The sequence below is a fragment of the Nansenia antarctica genome, assembly GCF_963989245.1.
Source record: "Nansenia antarctica genome assembly, chromosome: 20".
Taxonomy (NCBI): Eukaryota; Metazoa; Chordata; class Actinopteri; order Argentiniformes; family Microstomatidae; genus Nansenia; species Nansenia antarctica.
Window position 1 is genome coordinate 13,026,716 of NC_137693.1, and position 16,901 is coordinate 13,043,616.

At 39.0% G+C, this 16,901-nt stretch overlaps 1 protein-coding gene across 1 annotated transcript; it reads right to left on the reverse strand.

Annotated features, from left to right (window-relative positions):
- Positions 1-1,027: 1,027 nt before the first annotated feature.
- On the reverse strand, positions 1,028-16,647 carry LOC308174799 (beta-galactosidase-1-like protein 2; the record flags this gene model as incomplete). Its single annotated transcript, XM_080549908.1, has 19 exons — positions 1,028-1,114; positions 1,206-1,322; positions 2,044-2,155; positions 2,240-2,327; positions 2,444-2,522; positions 2,656-2,727; positions 6,306-6,452; positions 6,596-6,702; positions 6,814-6,894; positions 8,095-8,232; positions 9,730-9,814; positions 12,967-13,031; positions 13,163-13,244; positions 13,610-13,702; positions 13,810-13,918; positions 14,471-14,566; positions 15,679-15,747; positions 15,836-16,024; positions 16,556-16,647. The coding sequence occupies 19 exons, from the start codon at positions 16,645-16,647 to the stop codon at positions 1,028-1,030; spliced, it is 1,908 nt and encodes a 635-aa protein (XP_080406034.1).
- Positions 16,648-16,901: the final 254 nt, after the last annotated feature.

A 16,901-nucleotide genomic window follows, 5' to 3' on the forward strand; every position in this document is an offset into this window, starting at 1 on the left:
CACACAAATACACAATAGGAAGCCATTCTGTAATACCAGCTTTTGTTTGTTGTTTGTTTGTCTTTTTGTTCATTTGCACATTGTTTCCTGGTTATGTATAACTACTGATTTATTTCAGCACTTTTAAGTTAAGATCAGGGTCTATTGTTTATGTTGTTTTTCAACTGGGGACAGAAAATATGCATCACAGAAAATACAGTAAATATGTTATTTTTAGTGTTAGAAGTCACATGAGCCATTTCCCTAATGGTCTTCCCTTGTTGTCTTTAGACATGTTCTAACTATCGCCCCAAACAGTAATGATTGCTCTTTGATTGGATATTCAGAGGTAAAGATAACATTTCAAAGAGTAAGTCTGTTATGTAAAGTGTGTCTTTGCCTCTTTGTTTGATGTGGTTCATTGCCACTGTGATGGCTGATATGGTAATTATCACAACATTGTTTTCTATTCACATAGTGGAACCCAACACACATCATATCTTCACACATGGTTTTCGTCTCTGGGGAGCCAATAGCAAAGCACACACAGCACAGCAACTCATATTTGCCAGCTGTCTACAGCATGTGCTTCAAAAGGAATGATGTGAATACTAAAACTAAAAGTAAAACTGCCCAAGCACATACAGTAACCAGTATCAGCCAATCAATAGTCAGATCACTCATTATGTCTAATAATTTACCTCTAATATCAATTTAAATACCACTAGAATGCTATCATTGACATGATATGACACATTTAATAACACATACTACAGATGTTGATGTCTAGTAACTAGTTGGCCAGCCAACGTGAAGATTGTAGTTACACACAAAAAAGAAGAAAACATTTGTTTTGTTGGGCTGTTATACCTGTATACTGTATTTCACTGTATATCCCTTCTTTCAAAGTTTCCAGTAGATAGTTTGAATCGTATTTTGTCTAAACAAAATAAGCACAAGAAACAATGATATCATTTGTGTTGGATGAGATGAGTTATGAGTTATGAGTTAACATAATGTGCAGACATTTTGCAGTTTGGCAATGCAGTCACTGAATGTCGACAGCCATGCCCAGATCAGGAGTCTCTTCAAACTGGACCTTATAGTCAGCTTCCTGCTCTTCAAACACAATGACCTGAATGACGAACAAACACAATGCAGCGGTGGGGATCAGGGGGTTGCAGTCATACACTGGATATTGAGATAACCCAGGCTTGTAGCTGTACCTGGTTGATTCCACTGTTGAGAAAGGGTCCTGGGAGGTAGAGTGCTTGCTGGGGGCCAATGGACCAGTAACGACCCAGGTTCAGTCCATTAATAAAGACCACACCTTTACTCCAGCCCTGTAGACATTACTATCCTGGTCAACAAACTGGCATACCATTTATTTTTTAACTCTGCATATCATTTTGAAGTAGATAGACTATAGACTAAATAGAAGGTAATAGAAAGAAAAAAAGAGGTACACTATATGGACAAAAGTATGAGGACACAATTATCGTTTGGGGCTTTTTTCATGGTATGGGTTATGCCCCTTAGTTCCAGTGAAGGGAAATCTTAATGCTACAGCATACAATGTGATCTAGAGAACAGTTTGGGGAAGGCCCTTTCCAGTTTCAGCATGACAATGCCCCCATACACAAAGTGAGGTCCATAATGACATGGTTTGACGAGTTTGGTCTGGGAGAACTTGACTGGCCTGCACACAGAGCTCTGACCTCAACCCCATCCAACACCTTTGGGATGAATTGGAACGCCGACTGCGAGCCAGACCTTCTCACCCCAACAGTGTCAGTGCTCGACCTCAATAATGCTCTTGTGGCTGAATGGGACCAAATCCCCGCAACCATATTCTAAAATCTAGTAGAAAGTCTTCCCAGAAGAGTGGAAACTGTTATAGCAGCAAAGGAGGGACCAACTCCATATTAATGCCCATGGTTTTGGAATCCCAGTTCAACAAGCACATATGGGTGTGATGTTCGGGTGTCCCAATACTTTTGTCCATATAGTGTATACTGTGAAGAGTAAATCAGGCATCAAGTACTATATATGCAGTGCACTTACTGGCAGTTTCACAAAAGTGTCACTTGGATAGCCATACGCAAACAGTCTCCCCATGAAGAATCCAGGAAAGCTGGGGATGTGCGGAAGAGTTTTCCAAGGTGCCTGGTTTAGGCTGAAACAGAGGATTTTAAATATTTTTGCAAATCCAGTATATCATTGATATATTCTGAGTGCCAATTGAATAAAGTATTCAAACCTATCAATAAAGTTGGGTTTCATATCCAGACTGTATATTGTGAAGTCCCTCAGAGGAGTATTGTTCAACAAAATGTCCCCTACCAGACCTACGAAAGATTTAAAAAATATATATAATAATAATAGAATCACATTTATATTCATCATTGTTTGCTGTTATGATATTGGTCGATATGATTTTGATTCAAAGGCTGAGTGGACGTACCTTTGCGTTGTTCATCTAGAGCTTTTCCATAGTGCACTCGGCCACAGTTCTCCACCAGTAAGCTTAATGTGCGTTTTACCTGTAATTAGAAATAAGTCTTTGGCTCTCTCTAGTCTTGTAGAAGCTTTTCAGCATTTATTATTGCCATTACATCAAACATTGCATTGTGGGCTAAACAGTCATATTTCCTCTGGAGAGCCTCCTCTGGATACCTTTCCATCAGGAACCGATAGCTCCAAGCTCCGGTGCTTGAAAACGCCAATGAAATGTCTGTCCACAAACACCTAGAAACAACAGTATTTCTGTTAAATACATGCTTCCAATCAGTGTTAATTTCGTTAACGAAAATGTTGACAAAGAATATGCGTTAACAAACTTTTTTCCCATGACGAAGACGTGACGTTGACGTGACGAAATGTGTCTTTGAAAATAAAAACTGTGACTAAACTATTTTGACTTTCGTTGACGAGACTAAAGGTCTTTGCACACCAATGCGTGCGTTTACGCACGCGTATTTTTTAATCCTTCATCCGAAAAAAACGTTACGCACCGAGACCTTGCACACCGGTCCGTTGCGGAGTCCGTTGCGTTTTTTTACGTTGCGAACTTTTTTTGAAGAGGACAAGCGCGTCTTCAACCTCCGCCTGTCAAGAGCGCCGCATCTCAGAAAATGCATTCGGCATTCAATCAGGGACGCGGGAAGGGGGGTGCATACCCAGGGTTTCGCAGACAGCAGAAGTAGAATAGAATAGTAGAATAGAAAAAGAAACAGCTATATATAGCCAGCCTATACCTAACCATGCTGAATGATGTATGATGCACTGACAGTCTGTGACAGTGTGTGAACCTGCCCGGACCCTGCCCTTCTGCCTGAGTTTGAGTAGGATGCTGCCCAAATAAATGTTATTGTTTAGTGATGCTGCCCAACTGAATGTTATTGTTTAGTGCCTTACGCTTTCGTGGTATTATATTGTGTGAATTATCATCTGTATGTTGTTTTTCTTTCACTCGACTAACCGCGAGATAATACTTGAGACATGTACTTCTGTAAACATTAATCCAACTGTCCTAAAGTTCTAATTTGACGACGTGTCCCAGTCTATACCATGGCGGAGTGGTCAATAACAACTCTCAAAAGGCTTTTGACGGACGCGAAAAACGCAGAAAATCGAACCTGTTGCGTTTTTTTTTTTGACGGACGAATTATTACGGATTGGTGTGCAAGCGTGGTTGACACAACATGAGCTCTAATTTATTTTTTTAACGGACGTAAAAAACGCGCGTAAAAAACGCGTTGGTGTGCAAGGGCCTTAAGACGAAACTAAAATGTTTGTGGTGGACTAACGGACATTCACATTTTTTATGAACTATCTTTTCGAGTGCAGTGCATTCTTGGTTGTAGCCTGGTCTATCCAGCCTCCACGCACTCATTCATTCATGCCCAGACGCGCGTGCGCACTCATTCATGAAAGAAGTGCGCCAAAGCAAACGGCTACACGATGGCTTAAGTTCAAGCACAAGCAGTTGGTATTGGTATTTGGTACTGGAAGAAAGAAAATAATAGATATATGGACACACTTTAATTATAACGCAACAGAAAATAAAACACAATGCACCGTAATAACTGAAGAGAAACGATGTGGCTTCAAAATAGCTGGGAAGAACAGGACAAACCTAACCCTAACCGAGGACAACACAGCAGCATTGCATCGATGAGAGAGAGAGGCTAGCTAGATATCCAGCTACGGTAAGAATATTACATAAACAGTTAAATCAAATGTTGCTGTAAGACTTTTTATATATTGTAGTGCCGAGAGACGGGAGTCGTAGGCGGCGTATCAAATGACAAAGCTAAACGTTTAATGAAGGACATGAACGATTGTCGTTGAACAACACACTCAAGCAGTAAGTAGAACTGAATAAACAACTCGGGTACTGGACTATTATGCTGTTGTAGACAACGCTGGAAGAAGGGAAGGAAAGGAGTTGAAAGTCGCTATAAAATTGACTATTAAATGTGACTAAAACTAGACTAAAATGTAATGAATTCCATTGACTAAAACTAGACTAAAATGTTATGAGTTTTCCTCGACGAAAACTAGACTAAAACTAAGAAGGATAAAATTGACTAAGTGTGACTAAAACTAACATGCATTTTCATTTAAAGACTAAGACTAAGGCCCAATCCCGATTCCCATCAAGGACCCCAATTGAAATAAGCCAGTGGCTTTCTTGGGTTTTTATCCTGTTAGTTGACCTTGTATGTAATATGTACTTTCATGTACCTACTTCTGCAAATCTTCTAATAAAGTTTTCAATCAATCAATCAATCCCTTTTCTACCCCTATGGCTCGTTTTCGAGTGTGACTCGATTTCGAGCCAAGGCCTTCGAACAGAGCCACAAGCCATCGGGGTTGAAATCTACCCCTATGAAATGGGACAACCCTTCAAGACTGATACGTCATCAGTAGTATCGTAGAAAAGCATTGACGCTCGCGACTCATTCACAACTTCACTTTTACGCTATCAATCGATCAAACAAGTCATCAAATAAAAAAGAACAATGCTTCATTATCAGACCATGACAGAATAACAGCGCTCTAACCTGTATGAAACCTGTGCTCCTACCCTGCCAGTCTGCACTGATTTAGAACAACAGTGCAACAACTTCGCGGCTGAACTTTTGTTAAATTGACGGCGTCATATACCATCAATGGGAAACATGGAAAAATGCATGACTTACAGATTTAATTTTATGACGTTCCGAAATCCGAAGTGACAGGAACGCTGGAGAAACAGCCGCTGTCCACTGCATTAATTAACTACATGTCCTTGATGAGTCTCCCGCTCACTGCCCTCCATCAAAAATGGCACATCCATCGATAATATTACATAATATCAACTGCTCGGATTAGATTGCGAGTTGTTTTGGTATGCCGCAATACAACTATAGCGTCATATACCACCAAGGGGGGGGGGATTCGCGCCTATTATGCACATATCAGCCTGTGGATAGATAACTTTAGATAGATAACTTTACATTAAATATGTCTACCATCATCCGCTGTCAAACACCACAATTTATTTCTAAATAAACATGATTGTACTGTACATCACTGAAATGTTAATCGCGCACCGATGTATTTCTATGGGGAAGGCTGTGCTTGAAGATTCCATTGGACTGACGCCGGGGCAGAGGAACAGGGTGACTGTCTGTCACCCTGTGACAAACGTGCAGATATGAGTGCTCCGGTGTCCTGCTTTGGTAGTCTAATGGAAGTGATCAGGTAGGCTACCAGTCCTCTACTGATAAACCCGAGCACGCTGGACTGTGGAACTTTCTATGTTAAGCATAGGCACCTCGGCATAACAGCGATTTTTTTGTTATGCTTGTTGTAAAGAAAAGGTCTATAATGCATTGAAATGACATTAAACTAAGATAATAAGATGGTTATCATAATTTTTCAAGTCTTTATTAATAAGTAATTACAGAGAAAGTAAAATGACATTTCCGCATTGAATAGAGCTACATAACATTTCTGTAGATGATTCGCAATGCATGCTGGAATCAAGGGGTACGGCTTCGAAGCTAGTCTGGTCCTGAAATCACTCGAAACGAAGTCATGGCTAGCCAAGTGTCATAGACCTTACAATATGCTATCAGATTATGACATTACTGCCAGAATCATATTGTGATTTGTGGGGAGAGTAGAGGTATGTTAGTTCAAGTATATTTCGAACAGCAGACCAAGTACGTTGGGATACAAATTATAAAAATAAAATAAAATAATCACATGGTTAAGCTGTCCGAATGTATGATGAGTCAACTGATACCATTGTGTCTGAGGGTGCTTCTACTCACCAGGGCTCTGTCCCGTACATTGTCTCCTGATTTGAGGGAGCCTCCACTGGTGATGGTGGTCTCATAGAGGGTGTAGCCATAGGACTGTCCATTCCTGTTGTTCACCGGGAGATTCTCCATGTTTACTGGAATGGGTGATTTAAAAGGCTGGAGAGAGATGGACAAAAAATATTTATCTCTCCTGAAGAATAAGATGTCAGAGTGTCAAACACATACACGCACACGCACGCGCGCACGTACGCACACACACACACACACACACACACACACACACACACACACACACACACCTCCTCAGCAAAGCTCAGGGCATCCCACAGGGAGAGGTGTTGGTACATGATGGCTGGCTCATAGGCTTCCCTCCAGTGCAGGGCCGGCATGTCAGGGAGCTTCTCACCTCCGACAAACAAGGCCAAGGAGAGAGAGACACTCACATATGCTCTTCATATTTGTAAGTTGAGGATTAATTCTTGATTAATTCAATGTACGTTTAAGTGATACAACTTACTGTGATACCGACTGAATAGGTCCCTGATCAGGTGGTACTTTGGAGTGTATTCTCCAGCTTCAGACAGAGGTGCATCATAATCTACAAGACAACAATCATCAGGGACTGGGGAATTTTCTAAAGATGAGTAAACCCAGAGGGCCACTTAGTGGTGGAAAAGTGTAATACAGGTCTAGGAAAGAACTGAGAGAAAACATCCTATTTTAAATAGATGGCTGGTACTAGTGTGCTACAATATTGCAAACAACCCATATTTCACTAATCAAAGATGATGTTAGAGTTTAAAGGGACACCTTACACACCCATTGTTAACATCACATGCAAATGGGGTATCCATTTGGAATGGCCTTGATGTAACAATAAAAACAAGTAATACTATTAAAATGTTTAAAAGCAAATATAAACAGGAATTATTTGATAAATATAAGTTAGAGGAGCTTGAAAATAACGTGAACTAGTATTTTTTTAATTATTTAGTTATCTTTTGCTATAGTGGATAGGTATATTATTTTTTGATATTGATAGATAATTTATTGCATAATAATATTATATTGTAAGGAAGGGGCAGGACCAGATACGCTTTGCTTCTTTCTGTCCCTTCTCGAACAAAACCATTGTTGACTTACTTCCATGTCTAGGAAGATATATTTTATTTTAATTGATATCTTATTTTATTTGTATTTTCTTTTCTTTTCTTTTCTTTTAAATTTTTTATTTTTATTTTTTTTATTACAAATTTGTGTTTTTATAGTTGAACGGTTCGAGAAAAATACAATTCAAATCAAATCAAAGATCAATATTTCCAGCACCATACCAGTGTCTATGTGCGTGAAAACAGAAATGTTCTGCGCTTCATGCTAGTCAAAAGATATGACAAAAGATCCTCAGGAATAATGATATCATTGAGGGTAAAAAGAAGTTCACGGGTTTGGGTTTTGATTTACATTTTCAAAAGTACAGACACAAACACCCTCCCACTGGCCTGTAGTTTCTGAAAATACCCCAAAAATACCCCCAAATATGTTTTTTGGGTGTTTTTTTTACCTCCAATTACATGATATTCATGGCATACATTTTCTTAGGACCTTTTTGATGAAAATCACTGTTTTTACATATGCAGACACTGGCGTGGTCCTGGATAGAATGAACGTGATGTTAACAATTTGTGAAGTGTCCCTGTAAAAGAAAAAACACAACAAAAGAAACACGTTGCAGTGCAAATAGTATGTTTGTGTATGCTAAGATGACTTGGATGTGGATGAAAACAGCAGCAGGACTAACCATAACTTGTGATGAGGGCCTTGTAGGAGGGGTTAGCCAGGGCTCCGCTCATGAAGCCAAAGTTAGTCCCTCCATGGAACATGTACAGGTTGATGGACCAGCCCCTTCTGAGAATCTCCCTCACAGCAGAGACCATATCTGTACAAAGACAGTCAGAGACCATATCTGTACAAAGACAGTCAGAGACCATATCTGTACAAAGACAGTCAGAGAACATATCTGTACAAAGACAGTCAGAGAACATATCTGTACAAAGACAGTCAGAGAACATATCTGTACAAAGACAGTCAGAGAACATATCTGTACAAAGACAGTCAGAGACCATATCTGTACAAAGACAGTCAGAGACCATATCTGACACACAGAAGACATTCTCTATTATTACAGTAATAATAATAATAAAATAATAAATAATAATAATAATAACTTTTTATTTGTATAGCACTTTTCCAATCATTATATAATCATAATTAAATTATTTAGTAATTTAAAGGCAATATTAAAAAGATGGGTTTTATTATTATGGTTATTATTACAGTAGACAGTCCACAGCAGAGACCATATCTGACACACACAGACAGTCAGAGACCATATCTGACACACAGAAGATATTCTCTATTATTACAGTAATAATAATAATAATAAAATAATAATAAATAATAATAACGTTTTATTTGTATAGCACTTTTCCTGCAAACATTGCCGCTCAAAGTGCTCCAATCATTATATAATCATAATTTAATTATTTAGTCATTTAAAGGCAATATTTAAAAGATGGGTTTTATTATTATGGTTATTATTACAGTAGACAGTCCACAGCAGAGATCATATCTGACACAAAGACAGTCAGAGACCATATCTGACACACAGACAGTCAGAGAATATATCTGACACACAAAGACAGTCAGAGACCATATCTGACACACAAAGACAGTCAGAGACCATATCTGACACACAAAGACAGTCAGAGAATAATCTGACACACAGACAGTCAGAGATCATATCTGACACACAGACAGTCAGACCATATCTGACACACAGACAGTCAGACCATATCTGACACACAAAGACAGTCAGAGACCATATCTGACACACAGAAGACATTCTCTATTATTACAGTAATAATAATAAAAAAAATAATAAAATAATAAAGAATAATAATAACTGTTTATTTGTATAGCACCTTTCCTGCAAACATTGCAGCTCAAAGTGCTACAATCATTATATAATCATAATTTAGTCATTTAAAGGCAATATTTAAAAAGATGGGTTTTATTATTATGGTTATTATTACAGTAGACAGTCCACAGCAGAGATAATATCTGAAACAAAGACAGTCAGAGACCATATCTGACACACAGACAGTCAGACCATATCTGACAAACAAAGACAGTCAGAGACCATATCTGACACACAGTAGAGACTATATGTACACAAAGAAGACATTCTCTATTATTACAGTAATAATAATAATAATAATAATAATAACTTTTTATTTGGAGACATTCACAAACAAATGTGTATGATTAACAACTAAGTCCAAAACATGATATGCAGCAGCATGACAAGTTGATGGACTTTAATGTATATATATTATATATCTGCAAATATTAATGAGGAAAACTGACATCTTACCCTCTGGAGCGAGGACGTGGTGAAGATCTCCCCACACATCAAACCAGCCAGTCCAGTACTCCATCACCATGGTGGGACTATTGGGCTGTCATGAATAGAGCAATCAATATATATATATATATATATATATACAGTAATCACATAATGATATATATATATGATATATATATATATCATTATGTGATTAGTGTTATTAGTGAAGGATGTGCATGGATGTGCATATACATGTTACGGTACATGTGGGAAAACGGTTTATGTCGGCATTTCCCGGGACATGCCAGCATGAACCGTTGGCTTGGTACATGCTAGCATGTTCCGGGACATGCCGGCATGTACCAAGTCGACGGTTTATCCTGGCATGTCCCGGGAAATGCCGACATAAACCATCAGGATGGTTCATATGGTTCACAGGATGGTCTTCTCGACGTCTGACCGTCTGACCATCATTATCAAAGCTAATATCTCCTCATATCCTTCTCAGTATCATACATGTTCTTTGCAATGGTGGAAATAAATAAAAAGAAAGAATCAAGCTCAACAGCTCAACTGTGTGTCAACAAGTTCCCGAAATGCGCTCCTCTCACTTTGATGCACGCACGCCTAAAGGCTCCCTGTGGCGCGGGAGCGGAGCACTGGCCTTGTTTGGTGAACATTACGGTCTAAACTTTAAGCAACCGTTGAAAATAAACACAATAAACAATTTCTTGTTTAAGGGGGGGGGGGGGGGGGGTAGAATACGACGCAGTTGACACACAGTTGAGCTGTTGAGCTTGATTCTTTCTTTTTATTTATTTCCACCATTGCAAAGAACATGTATGATACTGAGAAGGATATGAGGAGATATTAGCTTTGATAATGATGATCAGACGGTCAGACGTCGAGAAGATTCATCTGACATGGAGAGCAGCCACTATGTCGCCTCTTACAAGATTAATTATTCATGTCGTTGGTAAGTAGGATAAACCGTCGACTTGGTACATGCCGGCATGTCCCGGGACATGCTAGCATGTACCAAGCCACCGGTTCATGCTGGCATGTCCCAGGAAATGCCGACATAAACCGTTTTCCCACATGTACCGTAAGAGATATATATATATGTTACGGTACATGTGGGAAAACTAGGATTAGGGTTAGGTGCTACGTCCACTTGGTACATGCTGGCATGTCTAACCCTACCCCTAACCCTAATACTAACCCTAACCTTAACCGTAGCACCCTAGCACCTAACACTAACCCTAGTTTTCCCACATGTACCGTTTTCCCACATGTACCGTAACATACAGTATATATATATATATATATATATATATATATACAGTTAGGTCCATATATATTTGGACACAGACAGAATTTGTGTTATTTTAACTGTTTACCAAAACATCTTCAAGTTACAGTTATATAATGAATATGGGCTTAAAATGCAGACTCTCAGCTTTAGGGTAAGGGTATTCACATCCAAATTGAAAGAAGGGTTTAGGAATTACAGCTCTTTAATATGTAGCTCCCTCTTTTTCAAGGGACCAAAAGTAATTGGACAATTGACTCAAAAGCTGTTTCATGGGCCAGTGTGGGCTATTCCTTCATTATTTCTTTATCAATTAAGCAGGTAAAAGGTCTGAGTTGATTCCAAGTGTGGCATTTGCATTTGGAAGCTGTTGCTGTATACGCACAACATGCAGTCAACGGAGCTCTCAATGCAAGTGAAACAGGCCATCCTTAGGCTGCAAAAAAATAAAGAAAATCCATCAGAGAGATAGCGGGAACATTAATAGTGGCCAAATTAACTGTTTGGTACATTCTGAGAAAAAAAGAACGCACTGGTGAGCTCGGCACCACACAAAGGTCTGGACGTCCATGGAAGACAAGAGTGGTGGATGATCACAGGATCCTTTACATGGTAAAAAAAAAACCTTCACAACATCCAGCCAAGTGAAGAACAGTCTCCAAGAGGTAGGCATATCATTATCCAAGTGTACCATAAAGGAAAGACTTCACACAAGCAAATACAGAGGGTTCACCACAAGGCAAGCCATTCATAAGCCTCAAGAATAGAAAGGCCAGATTAGACTTTGCCAAAAAACATTTTAAAAAAAAGCCTGCCCTGTTCTGGAACAGCATCCATTGGACAGATGAAACTAAATACCAGAATGATGGGAAGAAAAAAGTATGGAGAAGGCTTGGAACGACTCGTGATTCGACGCATACCACATCATCTGTGAAGAAAAACGTTGAGGCATTGTAATGACATGGGCATGCATGGCTTTCAATGGCACTGGGTCACTAGTGTTTATTGATGATGTGACAGAAGACAGAAGCAGACGGATGGATTCTGAAGTGTTTAGGGATATTCTGTCTGCTCAGATTCAGACAAATTCAGCAAAGTTGATTGGATGGTGCTTCACAATACAGATGGACAATGACCCAAAACATACTGCGTAAGCAACCCAGGAGTTTTTTAAGGCAAAGAAGTGGAATATTCTGCAATGGCCAGAGTCAATCACCTGATCTCAACCCGATAAAGCATGCATTTCACTTGCTGAAGACAAAACTAATGGCAGAAAGACCAACGAACAAACAACAACTGAAGACAGCTGCAGTAAAGGCCTGGCAAACCCAGCATTTGGTGATGTCCATGGGTTCCAGACTTCAGGCAGTCATTGCCTGCAAAGGATTCTCGACAAAGACATTTTTATTTATGATTATGTCCAATTACTTTTGAGCTCCTGAAAATAGGGGACTGTGTATAAAAATGGTTGCAATTCCTAAATGTTTCATACAATATTTTTGTTCAACCCCTTGAATTAAAGCTGAAAGTCTGCAATTAATTGTTTAATTTAAAATCCATTGTGGTGGCACAGCGAGCCAAAATTATGTCAAAATCACTGTCCAAATACTTCTGGACCTAACTGTATATATATGGTCTCTATGTGCACATCCTTCACTAATAACAGTAATCACATAATGAAGAAAAGCCTTCCAAATGGAATCTGCTGCTCCCAAAGTCCTTAATTCCAAACAAGCTTTTATCAGGTGCACACAGCATACTCTTGATCAATTACAATTGGTACAATATCTGTTCATGAGGGGTATTCAATGTTTACATTATAGTATTGTATAGTATTAGTATTAGTATTATAGTATTATTATTCGAGTACTTTGATATAAACACGTTCAAAAGTGGGCATTCTAATGACTCTGAAGTACAGAAAAGTAGTGGAAAATACGTTTTGTATGTACCTGTATAGCATTCAGATACTGTATGTCCCCCTGATTGAGTTTCTGAAGATTTACTGTTCTGATTACTAAAAGAGAGGATGACATAAATACATACTGTATAAAACCACTTTGGAACTTGATTACTAAATGTGGACACAGATAATATTCAAGTTAGCATTATGTGAGTGAGAGTGTGCTGTAATGACATATACTGTACCTCCACTTATGCCCCCTTCCTTTAGCCCCTCATGGTTATCTGATGTAAGCAGGAGCTCATTCATCCCTCTGGACTGCAAAGCCTTGAAAAACACCAAAAGTGACAACCATGTGAACAATCATGTGAACAACCATGTGAACAAAAATGTGAACAACACTTTTAAATTATTGCTCAGCTCTTCCCTGATGTGTGTGTTTTGTATTATTTAGTTATGAGGGCTCACTTGGGTCTCAAGTGATATCTGTAGTGAGTGAGTGTGTGTGTGTGTGTGTGTGTGTGTGTGTGTGTGTGTGTGTGTGTGTGTGTGTGTGTGTGTGTGTGTGTGTGTGTGTGTGTGTGTGTGTGTGTGTGTGTGTGTGTGTGTGTGTGTGTGTGTGTGTGTGTGTGTGTGTGTGTGTGTGTGTGGGTGGGTGTGTGGGGGTGGGTGTTCAATTGTAAACCTATTACCTCTTTGATGAAAGGCATGTAACTGGTATCCATTGCAAATGATCCATATTTATTTTCCAATTGTACAGCAATTATGGGGCCTCCTTTCTTAAACTGAAAAATTAACAAAATACATTTTCCAATGATATACAAGGAAAATTCTACAACTAACAAATAAATGACAACTATAAAGGTAAATACAATAACAATTTAAAAACAACCTGCATTGGGACCACTTTTGGAATGAGCTTGTCAAAGAATGTGTCGACTGCTTCAGTGAATCCTGGATAAGTAGTCCTTAACCTCATACTTCCATCACGAAGAAGCCAACTTAAGAGGTGGAAAAAGAGACAGAGACATAATTGTTTGCAGTAGGTACAGTAACAGACTCCTCACAGTGAGGTAGAACAATGTGTGGGTGCTTAAGTGCAATTCACTGTTCATCACTATTTATTTCATGACAGAGCAGGAGAGCCAGTAGATAGGACAGCACCCCTCCAGTAGCTTGTTTATCCTAGCTCCTGGCTGCACATGACATTGAAATGGCACCTTGTGTTGGTAGATCATGTGACCTTTGTGTTAACGTATTTATACTCTTCGACCTCTTTATTGAATTTCCTTAGGAATGCTGCCTTAATAATGTTCCTTCTCTACTAAAACGTAGGCTGATAGGGTTTTGCGGACTTGTGGTGAGAGGCTGCTGGTGGAGGTGTAGGCTATTTGTATCTCTGAAAATTAAATACAAATGAGAATAACTTGTGTAGGTCACACCACAAAACTCCAAAAGCTTCGGTAGTGGTTTGAAAAATCAGACGACAATAGCAAATCAGACGACAATTGCAAATCAGACGACAATAGCACAGAAGTTAAAAACAGACAGACCTCGGCAGTCCTCCTAGGTCTAGCTCGGAGCAAATGTATGGTCCTGGACGTAGAATCACCCAGAGGCCCACCTCAGCAGCCAAGTTAATGTAGGCTCTGGGAAACGAAGACAGGGTGAAGAGAACATTCACCAACATCTCTTATAATACCTCACCTGCACACAGATCATGTATAACATATTGTAGTCAGAGAATCTGAAAGTGTGAATTTGGTCACAACTTAACAAAGTCACAGAATATTTGCCTTTGCTAGTTACATAAGCTCAAGGAGAGATAATAATATGTCATTGAATGAGGTATAGGACGACCTATAGGATCTATAGGTATAGGACGACCTCTGCTTAGCTACGCTTAACATATCTCCTCAATGTCATTAATTGCACGCCAAGTGCTGTTGTTGTTGAAATGCGGCTGTTGTCAGGTGAGTGCATCTGCTGCATGCTCCCATGAGCATTAGAGCTCAGGTAAATCCAAACATCAAAGGAGGAAATTCCCAATAGGTTTCAGACCAAGCAATATCACCAGGCGAGAGAAAAGATGCTGGGTATTATTATTAGAGTATTATTATTATAAGTTACACAGAGCAATAAAAAAGCTCCAAGCTTTCAATGGATTTAGGTATATTTTCCTCTATTGCTTGTTTTCTATAAAATAGAACACATTTAGCATAAACATTAAAATAATCAAGACTGATTACAACTTCATGATTATGTAAGAAAAAATCTAACATTGCTACTGTCCTTTCAAATCTAGCATAAAGGAGTTTTATGACATGACAGCTCTTTTCCCTTCAGCTCTTTTCCCTTCTTGTTTTTAGTATTATTTTATTTATTTTTTTCCTTAGCACCCTCCTAAATGTCATTGTATGGTACCTGTACTGTATTAATGACAATAAAGACCATTCATTCATTCATTCATTCATTCATTCATTCATTCATTCATTCATTCATTCATTCATTCATTCATTCATTCATTCATTCATTCATTCATTCATTCATTCATTCATAAGAAATAAAGTTAATCTTTGAAAATGGTTGATTTAATTCATTTAGCAAAGAAACTCTTCATATTATTTTTTTTGAGAAGCTGTTGAAATAATTCCAAGGTACCATAATGATACAGGGGGACATACAATTTCGACAAAAGATCTATAGGCCTACATGTACATAAGCCTGCACTAAGTGGTGAGAGTAGCGGGGACGTTTTTACTCTAAATCCAACTGCATTTGGAACTGGAAAACCCCTCTCTCTGGCTGATGTAAACTCCATGGCACATATCTGGAAGACAAACAGGATGCTCCTTATTACTGTCCAACAAGTGATCAGGGTCATGATGATGTGAAATAGATAAGAAAATGGTACATACGTAGTGAGAGTGTTGATGCCACAGGCCTTCATTTTCATCATGCGGTCCCTCCAGTAGGCTCTGGGAACCTGAAAATAGTGGACGGATCCTCCTAGGATACGAAATGGTTTTCCCTCTAAGGTGAACTGGGATGAGTTGGCACTCAACCCCACTCTCCTGCTCATTCTCATTCCTCCTGAAAGCATAGGCCTACTGGAGAATAATGGGTCATACCAAAGTGATTTGAATCACACACAATCAAGTTACTCTCCGCTGCTCTAAGCCATAGCCTTGTGTGCTTGAAGAAATCTTGAGACCACTAGATTTCTGGAATTCCAGATAAGGTATGATTAAGTATGAATGGATAACATGCAAACTGACAGCAGACATACAACTTTGCAAATAACTACAAACAACTAGATCCAACTACAAACACCATCCAACAATAGAACTACATACAACTGTGTCCACCCATTATTAATTAGACCGCAGTGGAGGATGGTTTGGCCTTGCCTTCAGTTATAATTCAAGTAGCAACATAATTCATGTAAACCACTTGCCAAGTTAAGATAAATTGTCTTTAGTTGCCTCCAATAATGTGCAGTTTTGAATAACAGACAAACCAACAGCTGATCATTTCATAACAACATTGTTACTCTATAACAAGTTCTTCATTTTCTTCAATAAAAAGTATTAGGTAACAAAAATGAGCATTGAAACACATAATGTATTCAAACTTACCCGAGGTATCGGTACATGATAAAGCAGAAGACGCTCAAACACAGAAGTGCATAATGTCTTTTGCGAGCACTCCTGAGTTTTAGAACAACCATCGATCTGTGAATTGACGTTGTTTGAGGAAATCACACTAATGACATAAGAGCAATAGACCAACTGCACATTAGGCTCGAGGGAAACTGAGCGGTTTAGAGGAGGAGGATCGCAACACTGATCTCGCATGAGCTCTTGAGAGAGGTAGGATGATCGCACCGCCCATCATCCATAATGGGTGTGAACATAGGATACGTTTTCTACAGGGATACATATGTCATATACAACTATGTCAGATTTACAAAGTTCGCTTACT